This window comes from Amblyomma americanum, chromosome 7 (genome assembly GCF_052857255.1).
Source record: "Amblyomma americanum isolate KBUSLIRL-KWMA chromosome 7, ASM5285725v1, whole genome shotgun sequence".
NCBI lineage: Eukaryota > Metazoa > Arthropoda > Arachnida > Ixodida > Ixodidae > Amblyomma > Amblyomma americanum.
Window position 1 is genome coordinate 127170541 of NC_135503.1, and position 17985 is coordinate 127188525.

Here is a 17985-nt window from a genome sequence, read left to right on the forward strand (position 1 = left end):
CACGATATCCACCTTCCAGACAGTTCCCGTGGTGACCACCTCCAGTTACACCTTCCTACGCTCTCGCCATACCCTTCCCCTTCCAGGAAAACTACAATCCGAGTGTTTCCCATGGCAGCCACACACTTGTGCTTTTTTACACTCTCAACATGACCTCCTACTTCTACGGTAACCCTCCTCCTTGTAGTGTAACTACCCGTCAGGTGGTTCTCATGGCAACCACGCACGTACTGGTTGCACCTTCTTGCATTCTCGCCATTACTTCCTCCTTCCGCTGTAACCATGTTCTGGTTGGGGATTCCTCCACTCTTTTCATACCCTCCTCCTCCAACGGTAACCACCCTCCAAGCGGTTCCCATGGCAACGCACCCACCCAACGGTTACGCCGGCTACAACATGCTACTACTGCTACGATGTGAAACCCAGGAGTAGTGCTTAAGGGAGGATGAGAGTCTCGAAAAACTTTATTTTTCTTCACATCTTGCTGAAACTTGGCATGTAGGTGTATCTTTGAATGCTGATTCCAAGCATAAATTAGGTTTTTAAATACCCTAACTGAAACTGATGATATGGCAAAATAATACACCTCAAATAAGTAGTCTATCAGTTTAAATGAAAAAAAAAAGAAAAGCTTTAGGACGTAGCAGGGGTCTTGCTGAAAACATTTATACCAAGTTCACCAAGATTTGTTTGCATTATCAAAGCTTCCGTATGGCAAAGGCATTAGAGAAAAAAAAAGAAAGCTGAGAAAATTCCATTTGAAGTTTGACCATACGTTAAAAGGTCGGTCGGTAGCCTCACTGCGATATTTCCCAGTAGTGACGACATGTCCATTTTCAAAACTGTCTTGAATTCTGAAATTGTCAACTAACACTGAAAATATCACATACTACCCGAGAGCAAGACAGTGCAAGTCATTAGGAATTCAGCAAAATTTGTGCACTTCAAATCTAGCCAAGGCGATGGCAATACTTTATTAGCATAGTTTTACCTGGATATAAGGATATTTAAAGAAGTCCGCGATTTTTCTTTACGTCCATGTTCTTGTTACGTGCAGATTTCGCGTGAAGACTTAAAATGGCAATGCACAACAGAAACCAAAATAATAAACGGACTTAGGTGATATCACCTCGGAAATGTTTACAGTAAATAATCACTACTAAAAGTCATAAACGTAGAGAACATTTCGATTGCTGATAGCGCGATTACGGAAGCAGCCACCCCCACCTCGCACAAGGGTGCTACGAGGGGAGTGGGGAGAGAGGGGGAGTCTGAGAGAGGCAACATGGCTGCGTGAGAGGAGAGAGCTTGCGGTTTCGCCGCTCGCGGAGGCACCTGCTTCTTCCCGCATGCTCCTGCTGTCGGGTCTGCCCGCCAACGTTGCCCTAGGAAACGGACTCTCCGAGCTGCGTCGGCATCCCCTCTCCCGACGTTCGAGAGCTGTCGGCGCCAGAATGACGTGAGCAACCGCACAGCGGCGATTTTTTGGTGTAGGTTACTCAAAAGAATAGCAAATAAACATGCGGGAATGAAGGAGATGAACCTCTTAAGACTAGTCTAATCATTCCTAATCAGCAGAATCACATACATGGCACCATACCTACAGCTAACCAAAGCAGAAAAGTACAAGATTGAAATACCAATCAGAAAAGGCGTCAAAACTGCCCTGGGCCTCCCCTTGTACATATCCACCCAGAAAATTCTAACATGGGGATTTCAAACACACTAGATGAGCTCATTGAGGCTACCAGAGTAACGCAAAAACGACTCCTACGCAGCCATTCAGGGCTAAAAATACTAGAAAAGCTAGGCTTCAAACCTCGAGTGCAACTCAAACACACAGAGAATATCCCAACAGACCTAATGGACAAAATCAGAATCCCACCACTCCCAAGGCACATGCATCCGGTACACCATGAGGGTAGACGAAAGAGCAGAGCTTTACAGCTCTACGAAAGCTCTATGGAAAAAGCTACCCAATGGACAGGACGTGGCTTACACAGATGCGGTGGAATACAAAGGCAGAACGGGCTTCGTAGCCCTAGCAACCAGGGAGGGCGGAGACCAAGTCTCGTGCTGCAGTACCCGACAGAGGGACGCAACAGTGGCTGAGGAGGTAGCCACTGTGCTGGCCCTAACTCAACAGAATGTCAGGGTAATTATAACAGATTCCCAATCGGCTATCTGCAACTACAACGCAGGCAGGGTATTTACCGAACCAGTAAACATTCTAACTGCCGGCCCGACACCAGCAGAGCTAATGAACCTCATATGGACTCCGGCCCACGAGGGCCTCCGAGGAAACAAGACAGCGCACGCATTGGCCCAAGGACTCGCACACTGGGATTCCAGTGTGGTCTCGTCGAGCAGACCCCTTCAGATGGATGAGGAGCTGAACACGTACCAAGATATTCTTAGTCATTACAGATTAGGAAGACAGGCACTACCTGGAGCATGCAAGGGCCTCAGCAGAAAGGAAGAGGTCATATGGAGAAAGTTACAAGCGGGGGTTTTTCCCAACCAACTAGCACTAAGCAGATGGCATCAGTGATCCGAGACCTGAGGTGTAAACAGTGTGATGAAATTACAGACATGATCCACATCGTGTGGACATGCCCTAGCCACAATGAAGCAGACAGGAATATAGAGTCCTTCGAGGCTTTAATGTTAAGCCAGAAAGAAGAAGAAAAAAAGTTATCCGTCTGGCCCTGCACACCGCTGAATCCCAAGGGATTCCAGCCTGCTGAAAGGGGAGGAAGATGACGGCAGTCAAAATTCAAGTCTTCATTGCCCTCTGAATCCTTGATGGGTGCAAATAAAGTTATTTCACCATCACCAAAGAGGAAACATAGCGGAGGAAGGGAGCTTTCAGAAGACCGCGAAAATGAAGGCGAAAATGACCGCGAATCCCGATTCACTCCCTTTTTTATCCCTTCCCTCACAGCACGATTCAGGTGTCTTATGCGCCCACTCAGGAGTCAAGCTGTGTCCCCTTCAGTGTAACCGAGCGCAAGGTGAGGAGAAGAGAGTGAACGCGCTCCCCCCGAGACAGGTTGTGCCGAGTGAGCGAAAGTACTGCTGCTCGCTTATAGATGGCGCCAGAGTGGTACGTGCGTGCCGTGCGTGCTTTCATCTATCGCCCCTGCATGTGCAGAGGTAGATGGCTAGGGGAGAAGAGGTAGTCTGTGGCGGCAAGCGCACCCAAGCGCTGCCTCCTCGCAGTCGCGCCAAGCTTCGCTCCGTTCGCAGCAGTGCTGTGAAATAAGCTGCATGCGATTGATTGTCCGCATCCGCCACGCCACTCACAACCTTGTCTTCCTAGTGTAAACCATCTTCTTATGAACCATGCATTAGTGCTGCAGGCTCAACATATCTCCATCCATTTCTCCAACCACAAAGCCACCTTCACGACAATGAATGACTGGGAGAGGAGAGTTACTTGAAGAAAGAGTGTCCGTGAAAAATAGAGTTCTTTGTAACTGTACATACACAGACGTAGCTCTCACATTCTTTACCTCAATATATCGCAAAATCAAAACACCTACAGAGCTCAAATTTCACATTAGAGAGTATCGTAATCGTCCTTAGAATTTTTTAGTCGCATGGGTGCATAAAATTTCATTTTTTTTTTATTTCTAGATGAAGTAGGACTTTGATATTTTTAACAGAGACGGGTGAATGCATAAACATGCCGAAAATGTGATCTTTAGAAAACCGAATCTTTCGCGATTTTTTTAGCATTTTAAGACCCGCGTACCCCAACAGCTGTCGCTGTAAAACACGCTGAAAGAAACGGCAACTGCCCACAGCTGTGCAAACAGTTCAACAGCCCTCTGTGACACAGATACGAGATCGTGAATTCTTTGTTCTCAGTTCTCATTTCCATGCGCACCCTTGAACTTGAATGCATACCAGTATGCATGGTACATGACTCGCGCAAATGAACACAGAATAAATTAAGAGCACCAACAGGCTAGCTTGAGTTCAACTAGTGTTTACTGCATGAAGTGCTACCGAGAAACAAAAGTTGTCTTAGAAGAAGTGAACAGTTTACAAGCATGCAGGGAGAAACGGGTGCCTGTGAAAATGCCATACAATGCGCCAGTTTCGCCATCCCCTGGAAAAAGCACTAAAAAAACATAGCGAAGCCTACTGCCTTAAAGGGACTGACAAATGACTTAAATATGTCATGAGATTATCGTCAAAATGAAAAGATCTTGCTGCATGTTGGAAGAACTAAACACTGCAATGTCGTAGAAACAAGCATTTATATTTTAATGATCCTGCAGGATACACTCTGATTAAAACTGGAAAACAAGGTTAACTTTACCCCTCCTCCTTCCACAGTAACCATCCTCTGGTTGGGGATTCCTCCGATACCCTCCTCCTCCCACTGCAACCACTCTCTCAGCAGTTCCCATAGCAATGCACCCACCGGTTGCACCAATGACTACAATGTACTACTACTACTACAACGCGAAACTCAGGAACAGGCACTTAACAGCTCTCGTAAAATTTGATGTCTGGTACTCTTCGAAAAGAAAGGCCGAAATTAATGTGAAAAAGAAATGCCTAGCATCAAGTTGTGCCATTTGCCAAGTATTAAACATTTTAAAAAAGAAACCAGTGCAACATATTATTCTTCAACCAGCGTTTGCCTGAAAAAGTGTTGCCCACACAATGTGTGTTTGCTAAGTTCATCTGAGATGTTACATTTGAATGAAAATGAAAAATTAGCAGACCGTAGTGGCAAGCAAATTTTTTTTAAAGAAAAAAATTTTCTCCTGAAAGTTAAACTTAGATGCACCCACTCTATTCGGAAAGCTGATTTTTCTTCACATTTAGAAAAAATTCTTTTCGACATGCATAGCAAATCTTAAATGAAAGCATGCTGAAGTATATAAATCAGAGGTGGTATGCACAACAAACTCTTCGACTCCAAACACTGTCAGAGCTGCAGTTCAAAAACTGCAGGTTCTAGTATTCGCTTTGACAGTCACAACGGGAAATGATGAAAAGTCCTCAGGGTTCCTTCCAACCATTCTCAATCGTTATTTCCCGGCAAAGCAAACGCACTAGAATGAGACACAGTGCACTTAATATACGAAGACGCCCCATGAGAGCCAAGCCTTACAGGGACAAGAAGTGTAGTAGGGACAAAAACGCAAACAAATGGCACTTGAATATTATGCACCCATCACATGCTGAGCTGCAGCCACCACCAATCAATAAGACCGAGAAGAATTTCATGTAACCACAAATGCAGCATGAAACGTGGTTACACTTCATGAGAAGGCGTAGAGGAACAAGGTAAGTCAGGTTAAAATTGGTATCATGCATTAACAGCACATAGAGTGATACAGATATAATGTTGAGCTAAAGTTGACTAAGGCGCTACCAAAGAGCACGCTAGCATGCTGTCTAAGAGAGCATGTTAGCATGCTTCTTTTTTCGCTCTTGAAGCCCTGTACATTCAATGCACGCAGGGTGATGCTCAAGGCATGACCAAATACACTGCATCACAGCCCAGTTATGAGCGCAAACTCTGCAGCAGCATGTTATGAGTGCCATATGCGACCCATGCAGCACGGAAGCCACAAAAGTGTTTTTCACTACCCTGACCAAATGCTCACCTAACTCTACTAGCTGTCAAAAAGGTATTGATATGTTCCAAGCACAAAACTTCTATTGAAACCTTCATTTCGTTCACCACTTTCTTCCAGAAAAACTGCAACCAAAACCCTGAATATCTCTTTTTATGCTCCTACTTGAAAAATAAATGAAAACTTTACGAATTAGTTAGCATGCATGCAAGTTCCGATATACTGGGGCTTTATTTGGAGGTTTACCACGTAATGGCAGATGTTTGAGATGCTTGATTATACCTCAGCGGTGGCCGAGTGGTTGAACACCCGCCTCGTATGCGGGAGGTGCGGGGTTTGATCTCCAGTGCCGCCAGGTACGAACCGGTGATACAATGGGTACAAGTTTTCCCCTGGTCTGGTGCTCGGCTTATTTAGGGTGAAACTGCTTTTAAAATTGGCCTTTGACCCCACCTTGAGAAATCGAAAATACCTTGTGCCGTGGCGCTCTTTGGCCATAGATGCCCTTGCGGCATAAAAATCCATAATCATCATAATCATCATTATCATCTATTTGAAAACAACAACACAAGCATCTTGTGTAAAACTGCATCTACTTGGTGTGGCAAAGAAGGAAACACGGCGCAACACTAAGGGAAATGTCACACCTTGAGAACCAGTACAATGCATAGCCAGCCACCAACCAGTGACCCCTAGCTGTGCCGCAGCTGAGGCAACATTTTATCTTCCATGCTGTTTCCACCGGAAATTAAAATAAGAAAATGCAGAACCACTCAAGGCTCCTCTTCCATTTCCATTACGCCTTCGACAGACAACATGAGTCCTCATCGTCATCACAGTGTGTCTGGTCTGATAGTTACGCTCACCTCAGCAGTGGAAGCTGACAAAGCATCAAAATGCTTTGAAATTGGCAGCAGTGTATTTTTTAAGCTGTGCTATATGTGTGTGTTTTTATCTAAATGCTCCAAGGGCAGTTTTGGCCAAAGAGTGTCAAGGCACAAGGTATGCTGGGTTACTCAAGGTGTGGTCAGAGACCTATTTTGCAAGCATTCCACTCCAGAGAAACTACGCACCAGGCCATGGGAAATTTTGTACCTATTGCATGACTGGCTGACACCCGGCAACATGTGCTATATGTAGCATCACTTAGCCATAAACGCTCCTGGACAACTTTCAGCAGTCTTTCAAAGGGCACATCTGGGGCTTTCACTGTAAAAGCAACCCTTTGCAGCCACAAGATGTGAAGAACGAATGACATGAGCCCCGATACCACTATGTCACTAGCCGCTGCAGTAGCTCTGTGGTTATGATGTTTAGCTGCTGACCCGAAAGATGCGAGCTCAATCCTGGCCGCAGCGGTTGCATTTCAGTGGAAGCAAAATTCTAGAGGCCTGTGTATTACGTGATGCCAGTGGACGTTAAAGAACCCCAGATGGTTGAATATATCTGAAGCCCTCCAGTACGGTGTCCCTCATAGTCTGAGTTGCTTCGGGATGTTAAATCTCATAAACCAAAACCAATCAGTATACCACTGAAACATCCACATAGAAGTGGATGAAGAGATCCATTAGAAAAATAAGGGCTGACGTAGCCCTTTACCCGTCAGTGATGTGCTGATGGGGCTCTCAGGAAGATGCAGTGCCCAGCACATGTCCCAAATGTTCCATGCGAACCGTGAAATGGATCTTCACCACCTTTTGTGGATGTGCCCAGGAATGCAGGATTCAAGAAGACGACAATTACTGGAGGCTGGACTTACGGCTACCAGGGAGGAACATTTTTCCTTGTGGCTAATGGGCAACATTAAGAGCAGGAGCCTGATCAAGTTTCTGGATGAGAACAGCCTCCACGGCCTACTTTAGATACTCGACAGCCTCTGCTTATGCCACATGGCAAGTCTTCCAAAAAAAAAAGAAGATTCAGTGCTGTGCCAGCCCTGTAGTGCTATCACTCACTTACCGGTATGTGCTCCTCTCCACCCACTGGTACATCTCCACCAGGCGCCGCAGTTTCACCGCAGCAACAGACACGTTGTATGCCTCATCGGTTGCTTCCTGAAAGACATTATGGCACAGTGAAATGTTTATGGGAAAATGTGAACAGATAAAAATTTCTCCCCTCAAATCTTGACAATTTTAACACGATTCTGCGATAGCATTACATCTCCGAGAGCCGCAAGGCAGAATGGACGCCACAACCTGAGGGCCCGCAGGCCGAGAAGCTTGCCTGGTGGGACGAGAGGTGGCCCGTGACGTGGATGAGGCGTGTGGAGTTTGTTGGCGTGGCGTCATTCTCCTCAATGTGCACCACCTGCTCCAGGGCCTGGTCAAGTGCCTTGGATAAGGCGCCAGCCCTGTGCTGCAAAAACGGGGTGCCACAGTGGCTGCACTCAGGGCACTGGCACATGCAGAAGACTAGCATGCGTGGCAGACACCATGTGAAAAGTTGGTTGAGTCAATTGGCTGCTGCTGCCAGAATCAACCCTGAAATCTTCTGGCTATCACTGACGTGAGATGCCATCACCCCACAGCCAGGTCACACGACCAACATGTCACATGGCCTGAGAGTTACGCGGCTCCTTGCAGCATGACTCCCAACAGCCATATGGCATATGACACATCACATGTCACATGCACCTCATGGAGCTCTTGTCACTTGTGTAATGCCCTTCCAACTCATTAAACATCCCCTTCAGGCGCCAATTAAATCTGCTGAAAGGAAAAATCTTTTTTTTTGCATAAATCATCATTTGCATAAACTATCAGCGGAGCAAGTGGAAGTGCTGTGCAAAAAATTACGCAAAAACATTCATATTCAATCATACTTTATTCGCGTCCACATTATGTGGACACAGCGCCTCAAAGTTGCTACATGAATGTAAACACTGCAACATTTGCTTACTTTTCTAACTGATAATTAGACATGAATAAATGTTTAGCTGTGAGAATACATGCTTCAGAGAATTATTTGAGTAACAATGAAATTTGGGCTTGTTGGTCCATAAAAAAAAATGACAGGTGCAACGTTAAGAGACTGGAAGCAGGCAGAGTGGGTGAGGAAACAAATGCGGGTTAAAGATATCCTAGTCGAAATGAAGAGCAAAAAATGGGCTTGCACAGGGCGTGTAATGCGAAGGCTAGGATAACCGCTGGTCCTTAAGTGTAACGAAGAGGATTCCAAGAGAAGGCAAGCAGAGCAGGGGGCGGCAGAAAGCTAGGTGGGCGGATGAGACTAAGAAGCTTGGGGGCATACGGTGGGCGCAGCTGGCAAAAGAGGGGGTTAATCAGAGAGACATAGGAGAGACCTCTGCCCTGCGGTGGGCGTAGTCAGGCTGATGATGATGATGATGTGATGACTTCTGACCAGTAGCGCAACAAGACAAGAGACCAGTGAACAAGTAGACACACACAGTGCTAACTTCCAACAACTTTAATAGAAAAACTGCACAACAATTCATACATGCAGCATTGCTGTGTCATCACAAGATATGTGAAAATCAGCGTGAACATAAGTAGGCAATTTCTTTTTTAGAAAGTTTGACAGAAGGTGTGCTTACACACGCACTTTCTAATCTGGTTATCTTTTCTGCTTCGATGATTTCTCGTCCTTGCTTTTCCCAACTAAAAAACACTTATCGAGAAATGGCCTGCAATTGTTACATGCACTTCAATGCTTCACTAGTTCTCAGTCTTCTTCGTTCTTATTACTGTGAGCATGATTCCTTTGAATTCAAGGCTTTTAACATACTTACTATGCTCAGGCTAAGTTTTAACCCACTTGTTCTAACTTTTGAACTACCTCCTAATAATAGGCTCAGACTTCTGGACATTAGCATCACCTTTCACCCTGCTCATACTTGCTGGGCATACGACCCACGCAATAGCAAGCCTCTCCTGCCCTTCAACTCAGCCCACTCCAAACTGGTCAAAAAAGCGATTGCAAACCTTTGTCTCCAAAATGCTCTCCAAAAATCATGTCCACATCTGATGTATCTAAGTCTGCACCAACAGTGCGATAGGCTATCGGATGCTGGCTATCCTGGTCATCTTCAGATATCAGTAGCAGAAAATTTGTAGAAAAAGTTGAATACTGAACAGCAAGCTTGTGCCTGGGCGCCCTTTGAAAGACAGAAAAAAATGTCAGTGATTCTGTATCTGCACACTATTTCTCGCAATCTGAAAATTACAAAACAGATTTATGTTTCAGTTGTCTTTTCCACCCTTGAGAAGTTAGACAGCGTATGCAAGGTAAACAAATGTGTTCGTCACATGTTAACTCAGTGCAAAAAAATACATCAAAGGCCGTTTGTTGATTGTAAAGAAGGTGTAGAGTACCAAATTCCACTCTCACGTGGACGACAATATGTAGGAAAAACTGGTTGCTGCATAAATGACCGCCTTCGAGAGCATAATCACTATGTAAGTAATAAGAACGAAGAAGACGGAGAACAAGTGAAGCATTGCAATGCATGTAACAATTGCAGGCCATTCTTCTATAAGTGTTTTTTTAGTTTGGAAAAGCAAGGACAGGCGCACACGAGAAATCGTCGAAGCAGAAAAAATAACCAGATTAGGAAGTACGTGTGCAAGCACACCTTCAGTCAGACTTTCTAAAAAAGAAATTGCCTACTTAAGTTAGCACCGATTTTCGCATATCTTGTGATGACATGGCAGTGCTGCATGTATAAATTGTTGTGTAGCTTTTCTATTAACATTGTTGGAAGTTAGCGCTGTGTGTGTCTACTCATTCACCGGTCCTCTGTCTTGTTGCGCTACTGGTCAGAAGAAAATTATTCTTTAGTTCCTGAATTAAGAAACAGATATAAACAGTCATTCTGTGATGACAGGCAAATTCTGAATTTCCAGCACCGAATGCGGCTTATTGATGAGCAGCCTTCACGTCGGCACCGTTGTGCAATTAACGTCTTTGGAAATTGGGGGCCAATGATAGCTTCCATCATAGGCAGTGCTTAATGTCTGGCTCCATCGAAGGGGTCTCGAGTAATCTGAGCACAGATGGAGAGGAAGAGAGAGAAAGCAGTTTGCGGCCTGTTTTACGCATGGTTTTTACAAAAAGGAGAAATCGTTTTTAAAGGTCTTTAGCTGAATTCAAGTCAGAGACCTGAAACAAACTATCCTCACACCCTACCAGTGTGCTGAATGTTGTTTTGTAGCCTTAGAGCTTAGCAGCCAGCTCTGAACTGACTTGTAAGGTCCGTTTTATTTGCCTGCACTCGCTGCACCAGCTCTGCAAAGTTTTGAAGTGGTGCCGCTTAGGTGCCGTGAACGTGCAACGCCAGTTCCGGCAGTTCAAGTGCAGCTTGGGACCGACTGCTTTCAAAACGAATGATCGAGTGCAGGTCTGGCCGTCTGCTAGCCTTGACGTCGCCCACCTCAATGGCCGCTAACATCCCGAACCATGTAAAAAATTTTCGAACACAGCACCGCAACAAAGTGCTGCCATGAACCAGCCTCAATCGATGCATGTGCACCTCGCAGCAGCTCGTGCGAAACGCATGTGTGTTCTTTTACTCAACACAACAGGGGTGTACGCACGCCGAGCGACAGTAAATAGCGGCGCGTCCGCCGCGATTGTGACTGCCAGCGGGCGGGCACTTTTGCCACTTTCGCACTGTGTTCGCGTGCCTGTACACAAGTAATAGTTCGCAGCACGCGGGCACACCAGCACAGAAGTATTGACACACACAGTGTTTGACACAGCACGCATGGGGTGGCGGGACATGTGCGCACACACTGCACAGAAATCGCCGCAAGTAGTTACAGGCCTGATCAACAGGTCCCCTGTGACACTCTGTACGAGTCAGACCCTACTGGCGTACCGTCCTCTTCGACGAGCAGATAAATCTGAGTCCCTTCGTCATGTTTATCGCAGCGCACAAGCCATCGTATGCTTCCATGGCGGCTACATGATTCTGGCACCGACCTCTGAGGAGATGCACAGTTTTCCTGAACTTTTCCTGAACTAGACCTGCACAACGTCTGCACTTTTCTAAAATGAACAACGTCGCGTAGACGGCACCATCTAGAACTGCTGAAATGAATGGTGAAGTGCAGCACTGCGAGAACCAGTTCACATAGTGCAGGCGAATTGAACAGACCTGTAGTGTGAGGGCTTAGGTTCCCCTTTTTCATCCCCCTTTGTGTAGTGCTGCCAGTTTGTATTTTTCCCATCTCCAGTTTTAAACAAAATGTTAATGATTCTTGCTAAGATCCACTGCGAAAGTTTCAAAATGATAGAGAAGAAATGTTGAGACCACCACTGAAAGAAAAAACAAAAATGGTTTCTTGCTTCATATTCATGCAGTCTACATTCTAGCAGTGGGGTCTCATATCCCTTTTCAATATTGGTAGGGACCCTGAGACCCTCTGAGACCCCCGTGACTTTAAGCATTGATCATAGTCCACTGTGTTTGTCGGCAGTGGCTCAGCATAGTGGCGGTTCTTTGCGACCATCTGCAGGTCTTTATTTCTTGCTCAGCCGCACTTCTTTGGAGGTGCTTTTCCGTCGGCTATTTTCATGAACGCTTCAGTGCTGGTTTAGTTTGGTTTTTTATGGGGGTTTAACATCCCAAAGCGACTCAGGCTATGAGGCACGCCGTAGTGAAGGGCTCCGGAAATTTCGACCACCTGGGGTTCTTTAACGTGCACTGACATCGCACAGTACACGGGCCTCTAAAATTTTGCCTCCATCGAAACTCGACCGCCATGGCTGGGATCGAACCCGCGTCTTTCGGGTCAGCAGCCGAGCGCCATAACCACTGAGCCACCGCGACGGCTGCTTTAGCGCCGGAGTCGTCCAACGTCCTCCTTGTAAAAGCATGGTTTTCAACACCTGTAAGCAATAAGACCCGTTTCGTGCCACACGTGTCCAAAAAACGGCGCACAGTGGACAGAAAACACCACTTTGATAATTTCAGCATTAAGGCTCCATGTCCATGTTTGTGGACACGCTACTCTCAACATCCACTGCAACACTTTTTCTTCATCTATGACAGGAAAAATTGGTGTGCCGTTTCTACATTAACCTACTGACACATCCCGAATGGTAAGTTGCATCATTCACGACCATTTTAAAAGAGAGCGTGCAAAAATAAAAGCAGTTTTCTCGTCCCACCAAAAAAGGTCGTGATGCCCGTCTTTTCTTACTTTTTATAAACACATTTTGCTGTAGCTGCAAGAGATGGTGCCACGAACTTGATGGGGAGGGTCTAATCGGTAAGAGCGCAGTAATCAAAGGTGGAAATTTGCCTTGTATAAGAAAATTTGAGCGCGCTTAGGTCGCGCCCACATATGTGGACGCAGCATCTGAAGGGGATATGAAAACAATACCCTCGCTTGCATCTCACGAACAAATAGTGGCAATTACTGCACAGAAGATTTTTCTCTGGGGCGAGTGGTGCCCCCTGCTGCAGATGTCAGAACTGAAAGCTCCCCTGTTCACCCATTTGCAAAAAAGAATATAATCCAGGTGGGCTCTTGAGTGGGCACTCCTCAGCATGTGGCCAAACATGTGGGTGTGCCTAGCCAATGTTCTCACAGGCACTCCTATCACTACGTCTTCTTTTGCTACAGAAGGTTTACTGTTTTCTTATTTGTCTTTAAGCTTTTATAACCATCTATCTCAACAGCCATGGTTGTTTATAAGTAAACGCTGTAAACTAAGAAAATGTTACCCGTTGTTACAGCATCATGAGTACCCACACTAGCCTCTGGTTTTCAGAGCTGGTGACTTACCATTCTATAAGAGGCTTTCCTGGCTTAATACATGCAACATAATGCATGCTTTCTGTAGTCCTCATTTGTGTGTACATTGTGTTGTTAAGCTTTCTGTACTTTGTATCCTGTATTTCGCTGTCATTATATGCTGCTTTCTCGTCCGCATATTAATACCCCACATGAAAGAAAAATAAAACAAGTCAGTGCACAGCATTTTAGCAGTCATTTGCCCTTATTTTGTGCTGTGAATATACACCGACTTTTGTATTCAAAATGGATGAAATGAGGCACTGCAAGCTGTACAGGTATAAGCAATATAAGAGGGAAGACGGGAGGGTGTGGCCTCCACGCTTTGCAAAGCGCTGCCGCTGACAGACAACGAGAATGGGCGGCACGAGGGGCATGCGGGGGAAGAGCAGCCGGCCATGCTTACGGCGGCATGCGCCTTTGGTTGCAAATTCTAAACGACAGCGGTCTGCAAGTGCGGTGACGACACGCTCCCTCTCATATTGTTTCTACCTGTACTGTATACAGTTGCTAAATACACAGGAAAAATGATGGATCAAATTAATCCTGAAACTGTTTTAATCAACTGCTGGCATGGCTTATCCAGATTAAAGTTTGTAAGCCAGCTGCACACCTAGACATGACCTTGACATACCTCATTCCACAGCAGGAGGCAGACGGCTGCAGCCACAAGTGAGACTCCAACAGCGTATGTAAAGAGCACGCTGTAATGCGAGGGCTCAATGTCTTCCAGCGTCTCTGCGGAGTCCATCTCCTGCACAATTGTAAGACGCTTAGCATGTGCTCTTACTCAACCTCAAGCAGAGAAAGCATTACAAAACAAGGACATGCTTAACATGTTGGATAATTCGAGGCATTTGTACTAGAAGCCATTTCTCCATGAAGCGTACAAACATCACATGCTCTCTTCATAACAGCCACCTCTACCAAAAGCCAATCCTACTTGAAATTGACTACACTTGTGAGCAAACTATTAGCCATAAATGGATATCATCATCATCAGCCTGACTGCGCCAACAGCAACACAAAGGCCCCTCCCGTACCTATCCAATTATCACTGTCCTGGGCCAGCTGCGGCCACCCTATCCCGGCAAACTTTTAAATCTCATTTGCCCACCTCACTCTTTGCCACCTCCTGCTACACTTGCCTTCTCTTTTGGATTCCAGTCTACAACGCTTAACGACTATCAGTAATCTTGCATCTGCATTACATGCTCTGACCAAGCCCATTTCTTCCTCTTAATTTTGACTAGAATGTCATTAAAGCGTGTTTTTTCCCTGACCCACTCTACCCTCTTCCTGTGTCAAGGTTGCACCTATCATTTTCCTTTCCACAGCTTGCTGCATTGTCCTCAACTTAAGTTGAACCCTTTTCATCAACCTCCATGTTTCTGCCCCATAGGTGCGAAGCGGTAAGATAGAGCTGTTATATGCTTTTCTGTTGAGGAAAATTGGTAAGCTGCCGTTCATGATCCGAAAGAGCCTGCCAAATGTGCTCCACCCCATTCTTACTCACTTTCGTGATCTGCTTCTGTGATCACTAGCTGCCCTAAGCAGACCATTACCACTTCCAGCACCTCGCTAATAATAGTAAACTGCTGCTTCTTCAAAGACTGTTGAACATTAATTAGGTTTCCTCCATATTAATTTACAGACACCGTCCTGCTCTGCCTATCCAAGTCATTGATCATGCTTTCCAATTCATCTCCCGTGTGACTTAGTAAGGCAATGTCATTAGTGAATCGCAGATTACTGAGGTATTATTATGTAACTGTTCCAAATCTACATCTCTGAATACCTCCTGTAAACAGGTGGTGAATAGCATTGAGAGATCCCTGCCTGACGCCCTTCCTTATTGGAATTTTATTTTGAATTTATGATGGCTTTGTAGCCATTACAGATGCCTTCCAGTATTTTTACATAACGCTAATCTACACCTCGATTCAGTAATGCCTGCATGGCTGCTGAGGCTTCAAATGAATCAATTGCTTTCTCGTAATCTGTGAAGACTATATACGGTGTTTCACCGAAGACTACACAATTTTTAAAAATAGGCTTTTTGAGTTAGAAGACCGTTTTTTTTTTTTCGGCATAGCACTGTCAGCGGTGCAGTATAACAGAACAGGATTAAGACGTGCTGACTAGCAGGCTGGTTAGCTAATATTTAATAGTTACCTTTTTAACTATTACCATTCGGCTCCTTAATTACTGACTGGTGTGTAGACCACCACAAGTAATATCCATATCAGTTTTTCGAATTTCGAAAATGTTGTTACCGTAGGCGCTGTGGCCCAACAAATTTTGGCATTTCGACAAGTTACATGCACTGGACAGGTTGCTTTGCCTGCAAGCTTCTCAAAAGCACCTGTATTTTGGTGCGATGTAGCCAATATTTGTAGGGCCACAGCACCAAGCGTAACCACATTTTAAAAATTCTAAAAACCGATATGGATATTACTTACGGTGGGCTACATGCCTGTCAGTAATCAGGGAGCATAACAGTAATAGTTAAAAAGTAACTATTCATTATTAGTTAACCAGCCTGCTAGTTAGCACGTCTTAGCCGTATTCCGATGTACTACACCGGTGACAATGTTATGTGAAACAAGTGTTCTTCTAGCTCAAAAGACTATTTTAAAAATTGTGTAAAGTCTTGGTTGAAATGCTATTTATATAGGGGTTGGTTATATACTGCACATTTCTTTGTCACCTGAACGACAGACATATCACTTCGTTAAAAAAAAAACAAAAAAAGGGAAGGGTGCTGTCGCCTGCACAAAGGATAGCAAGAACTGACATTCCACAGCTGGCTGCTCTATGGCAGCATAAATCAGATGAAAAAGCCCCTTAGGAAACAGAGAAAAAATTTATTTGCATTTTGCTTGTGAGGACTACAGGCTGGATAAGAACAGTTAAAGGGTTACAGACACCTCATTTTAGTTGCATGTTTTTTTCTCTGTAATGATGCTAAAGAGAGTAAGATACATGGACCACCATATGATGATGATGATGACTGTGAATTTTTTATGGTACAAGGGCATCTGGGGTCAAAGAGCACCATGGCACAAGGTGTCTTCCGTCTTCTCAAGGTGGAGTCAAAGACCCATTTCCCAAGCATTTTACCCTAAAAAAACCGAGCTCCAGACCAGGGGAAAGCTTGTACCCAATGTATCACCAGTGGGTACCCGGCAGCACTGGAGATCGAACCCTGCACCTCCCGCATGCGAGGTGGGTGGCCTAACCGCTAGGCCACCACTGCGGTGGTATTAGTCTACAATCACTAAACAATTTATAACTAAATTTCTTCTTTCATGCTGTTTCAGTTTCGGCTTCATCAACCTAATGATGGCTGTGATGTGCAAGAAGAGCTTAGGGCATGTAAGGCATGATAGCTGCAGATACACATTATTTTGTTATCCCAGATCTTGAAGCAGGCTGGTTTAAGCATTGAACTGAATTAAAACTTCACACTAGTTATTATATTGCAGTTTTTTTCATGCTTCACACGACCTAGACAGTCTTACGCAACACAGCCATCGTTCGGTTGATGAAACCGAAACATCATCGAAGAACATCGTTCGGCTGATGAAACTGAAACATCATCGAAGAACAAAGTAAATCATGAATTATTTTGCGGTCGTAGGAGAGTATCATGGGGCGATGCATGTATGCTAATGCTTAATGCATCATTTGAAACAAGAAAATGTGTAAGCGAAAATTAGGTGCCTATAGTTCTTTAAACTTAGATTACGAAATTGATAAAAGGATTTTTCATTTCCAATTTTTCGTTACGTGCACGTTTTAGTTGGTGCAGTTTTTGCGTGATGACTTGAAAGGACAATGCAGAAAGGAAATAAAATTAAGAAAGAGATGGAGGTGAAAATCACTTTGAAAATGTTCACAGTAGGCTCCAATTACTCGAAGTCAAAAGCAGAGAAACATCTCGCAATCATGCTGATAACGTGACTACGGCTGCAACCGCCACCACCTCTACTGCAGCTCGCGCAATGCCACTATGCATACAGTGGGGAGAGCAGGGGAGGTGGGAGTGCAAATGGTCGCACCACCACCACCAGACCTGCCATGAAGGCACTTGCCTCTTCCCGCAAGTCCCTGCTCTCAGTCTGCCCAGTGCCCGTCACTTATGAAATGAACTTTCGCCATGCATCGTTGGCTCTCTCTGTCATCCCCGCTCCCGACAGTGCTGGGATCACGTGCGCAACTGAGCGGTGGCGATGGGCACGCACTGCTCATCCCGTGTCTTCTTTGCTGTGACCTGTTTTAGTGCCACGTGGTATGATGTTACAAAAGCGGAAGCTGCGAAGGCTGCTGCGCTTACCAACCAAGAGCCCCTGACGGCGCTGGAGCATGGCTAATTATGTTAACTGCGGTCACTCGTTGAGACTTTCCTCTAATGCTAGTTTGCTTTATCGTCATAAAATTTTTGCATGGATCAGCCAGATTTCAAGTAACGCAGCACTAGCTAATAATTAGTTGGCATAGTGAGTTCCTTACATAAAGGTCAACCACAACATCTTCGAGCATTTCAATGGGGGCGGCGTTGGGGAATTCAGAAACTTCATAATATTGAGGCAATTGCTACATGGAGGTTTGTTGCG

The 17985-nt window shown here is 45.2% G+C and overlaps 1 protein-coding gene across 6 annotated transcripts in view; it reads right to left on the minus strand.

The window, feature by feature from the left end:
• Tmem43 (Transmembrane protein 43) overlaps window positions 1–17985 on the minus strand; it is a 68503-nt gene that overhangs the window by 38807 nt on the left and 11711 nt on the right. For 4 of the 6 annotated variants that reach the window (XM_077632950.1, XM_077632952.1, XM_077632948.1 and 1 more), the window contains 3 exons: window positions 14001–14120; window positions 7830–7961; window positions 7563–7657 (listed from right to left, as the gene is read on the minus strand). In XM_077632950.1, the coding sequence (XP_077489076.1) occupies window positions 7563–7657; window positions 7830–7961; window positions 14001–14117 (344 nt within the window). In that variant the 5' untranslated portion in view covers window positions 14118–14120. The remainder of the gene's footprint in view (window positions 1–7562; window positions 7658–7829; window positions 7962–14000; window positions 14121–17985) is intronic. The other 2 variants (XM_077632947.1, XM_077632949.1) reach the window with 1 other exon arrangement.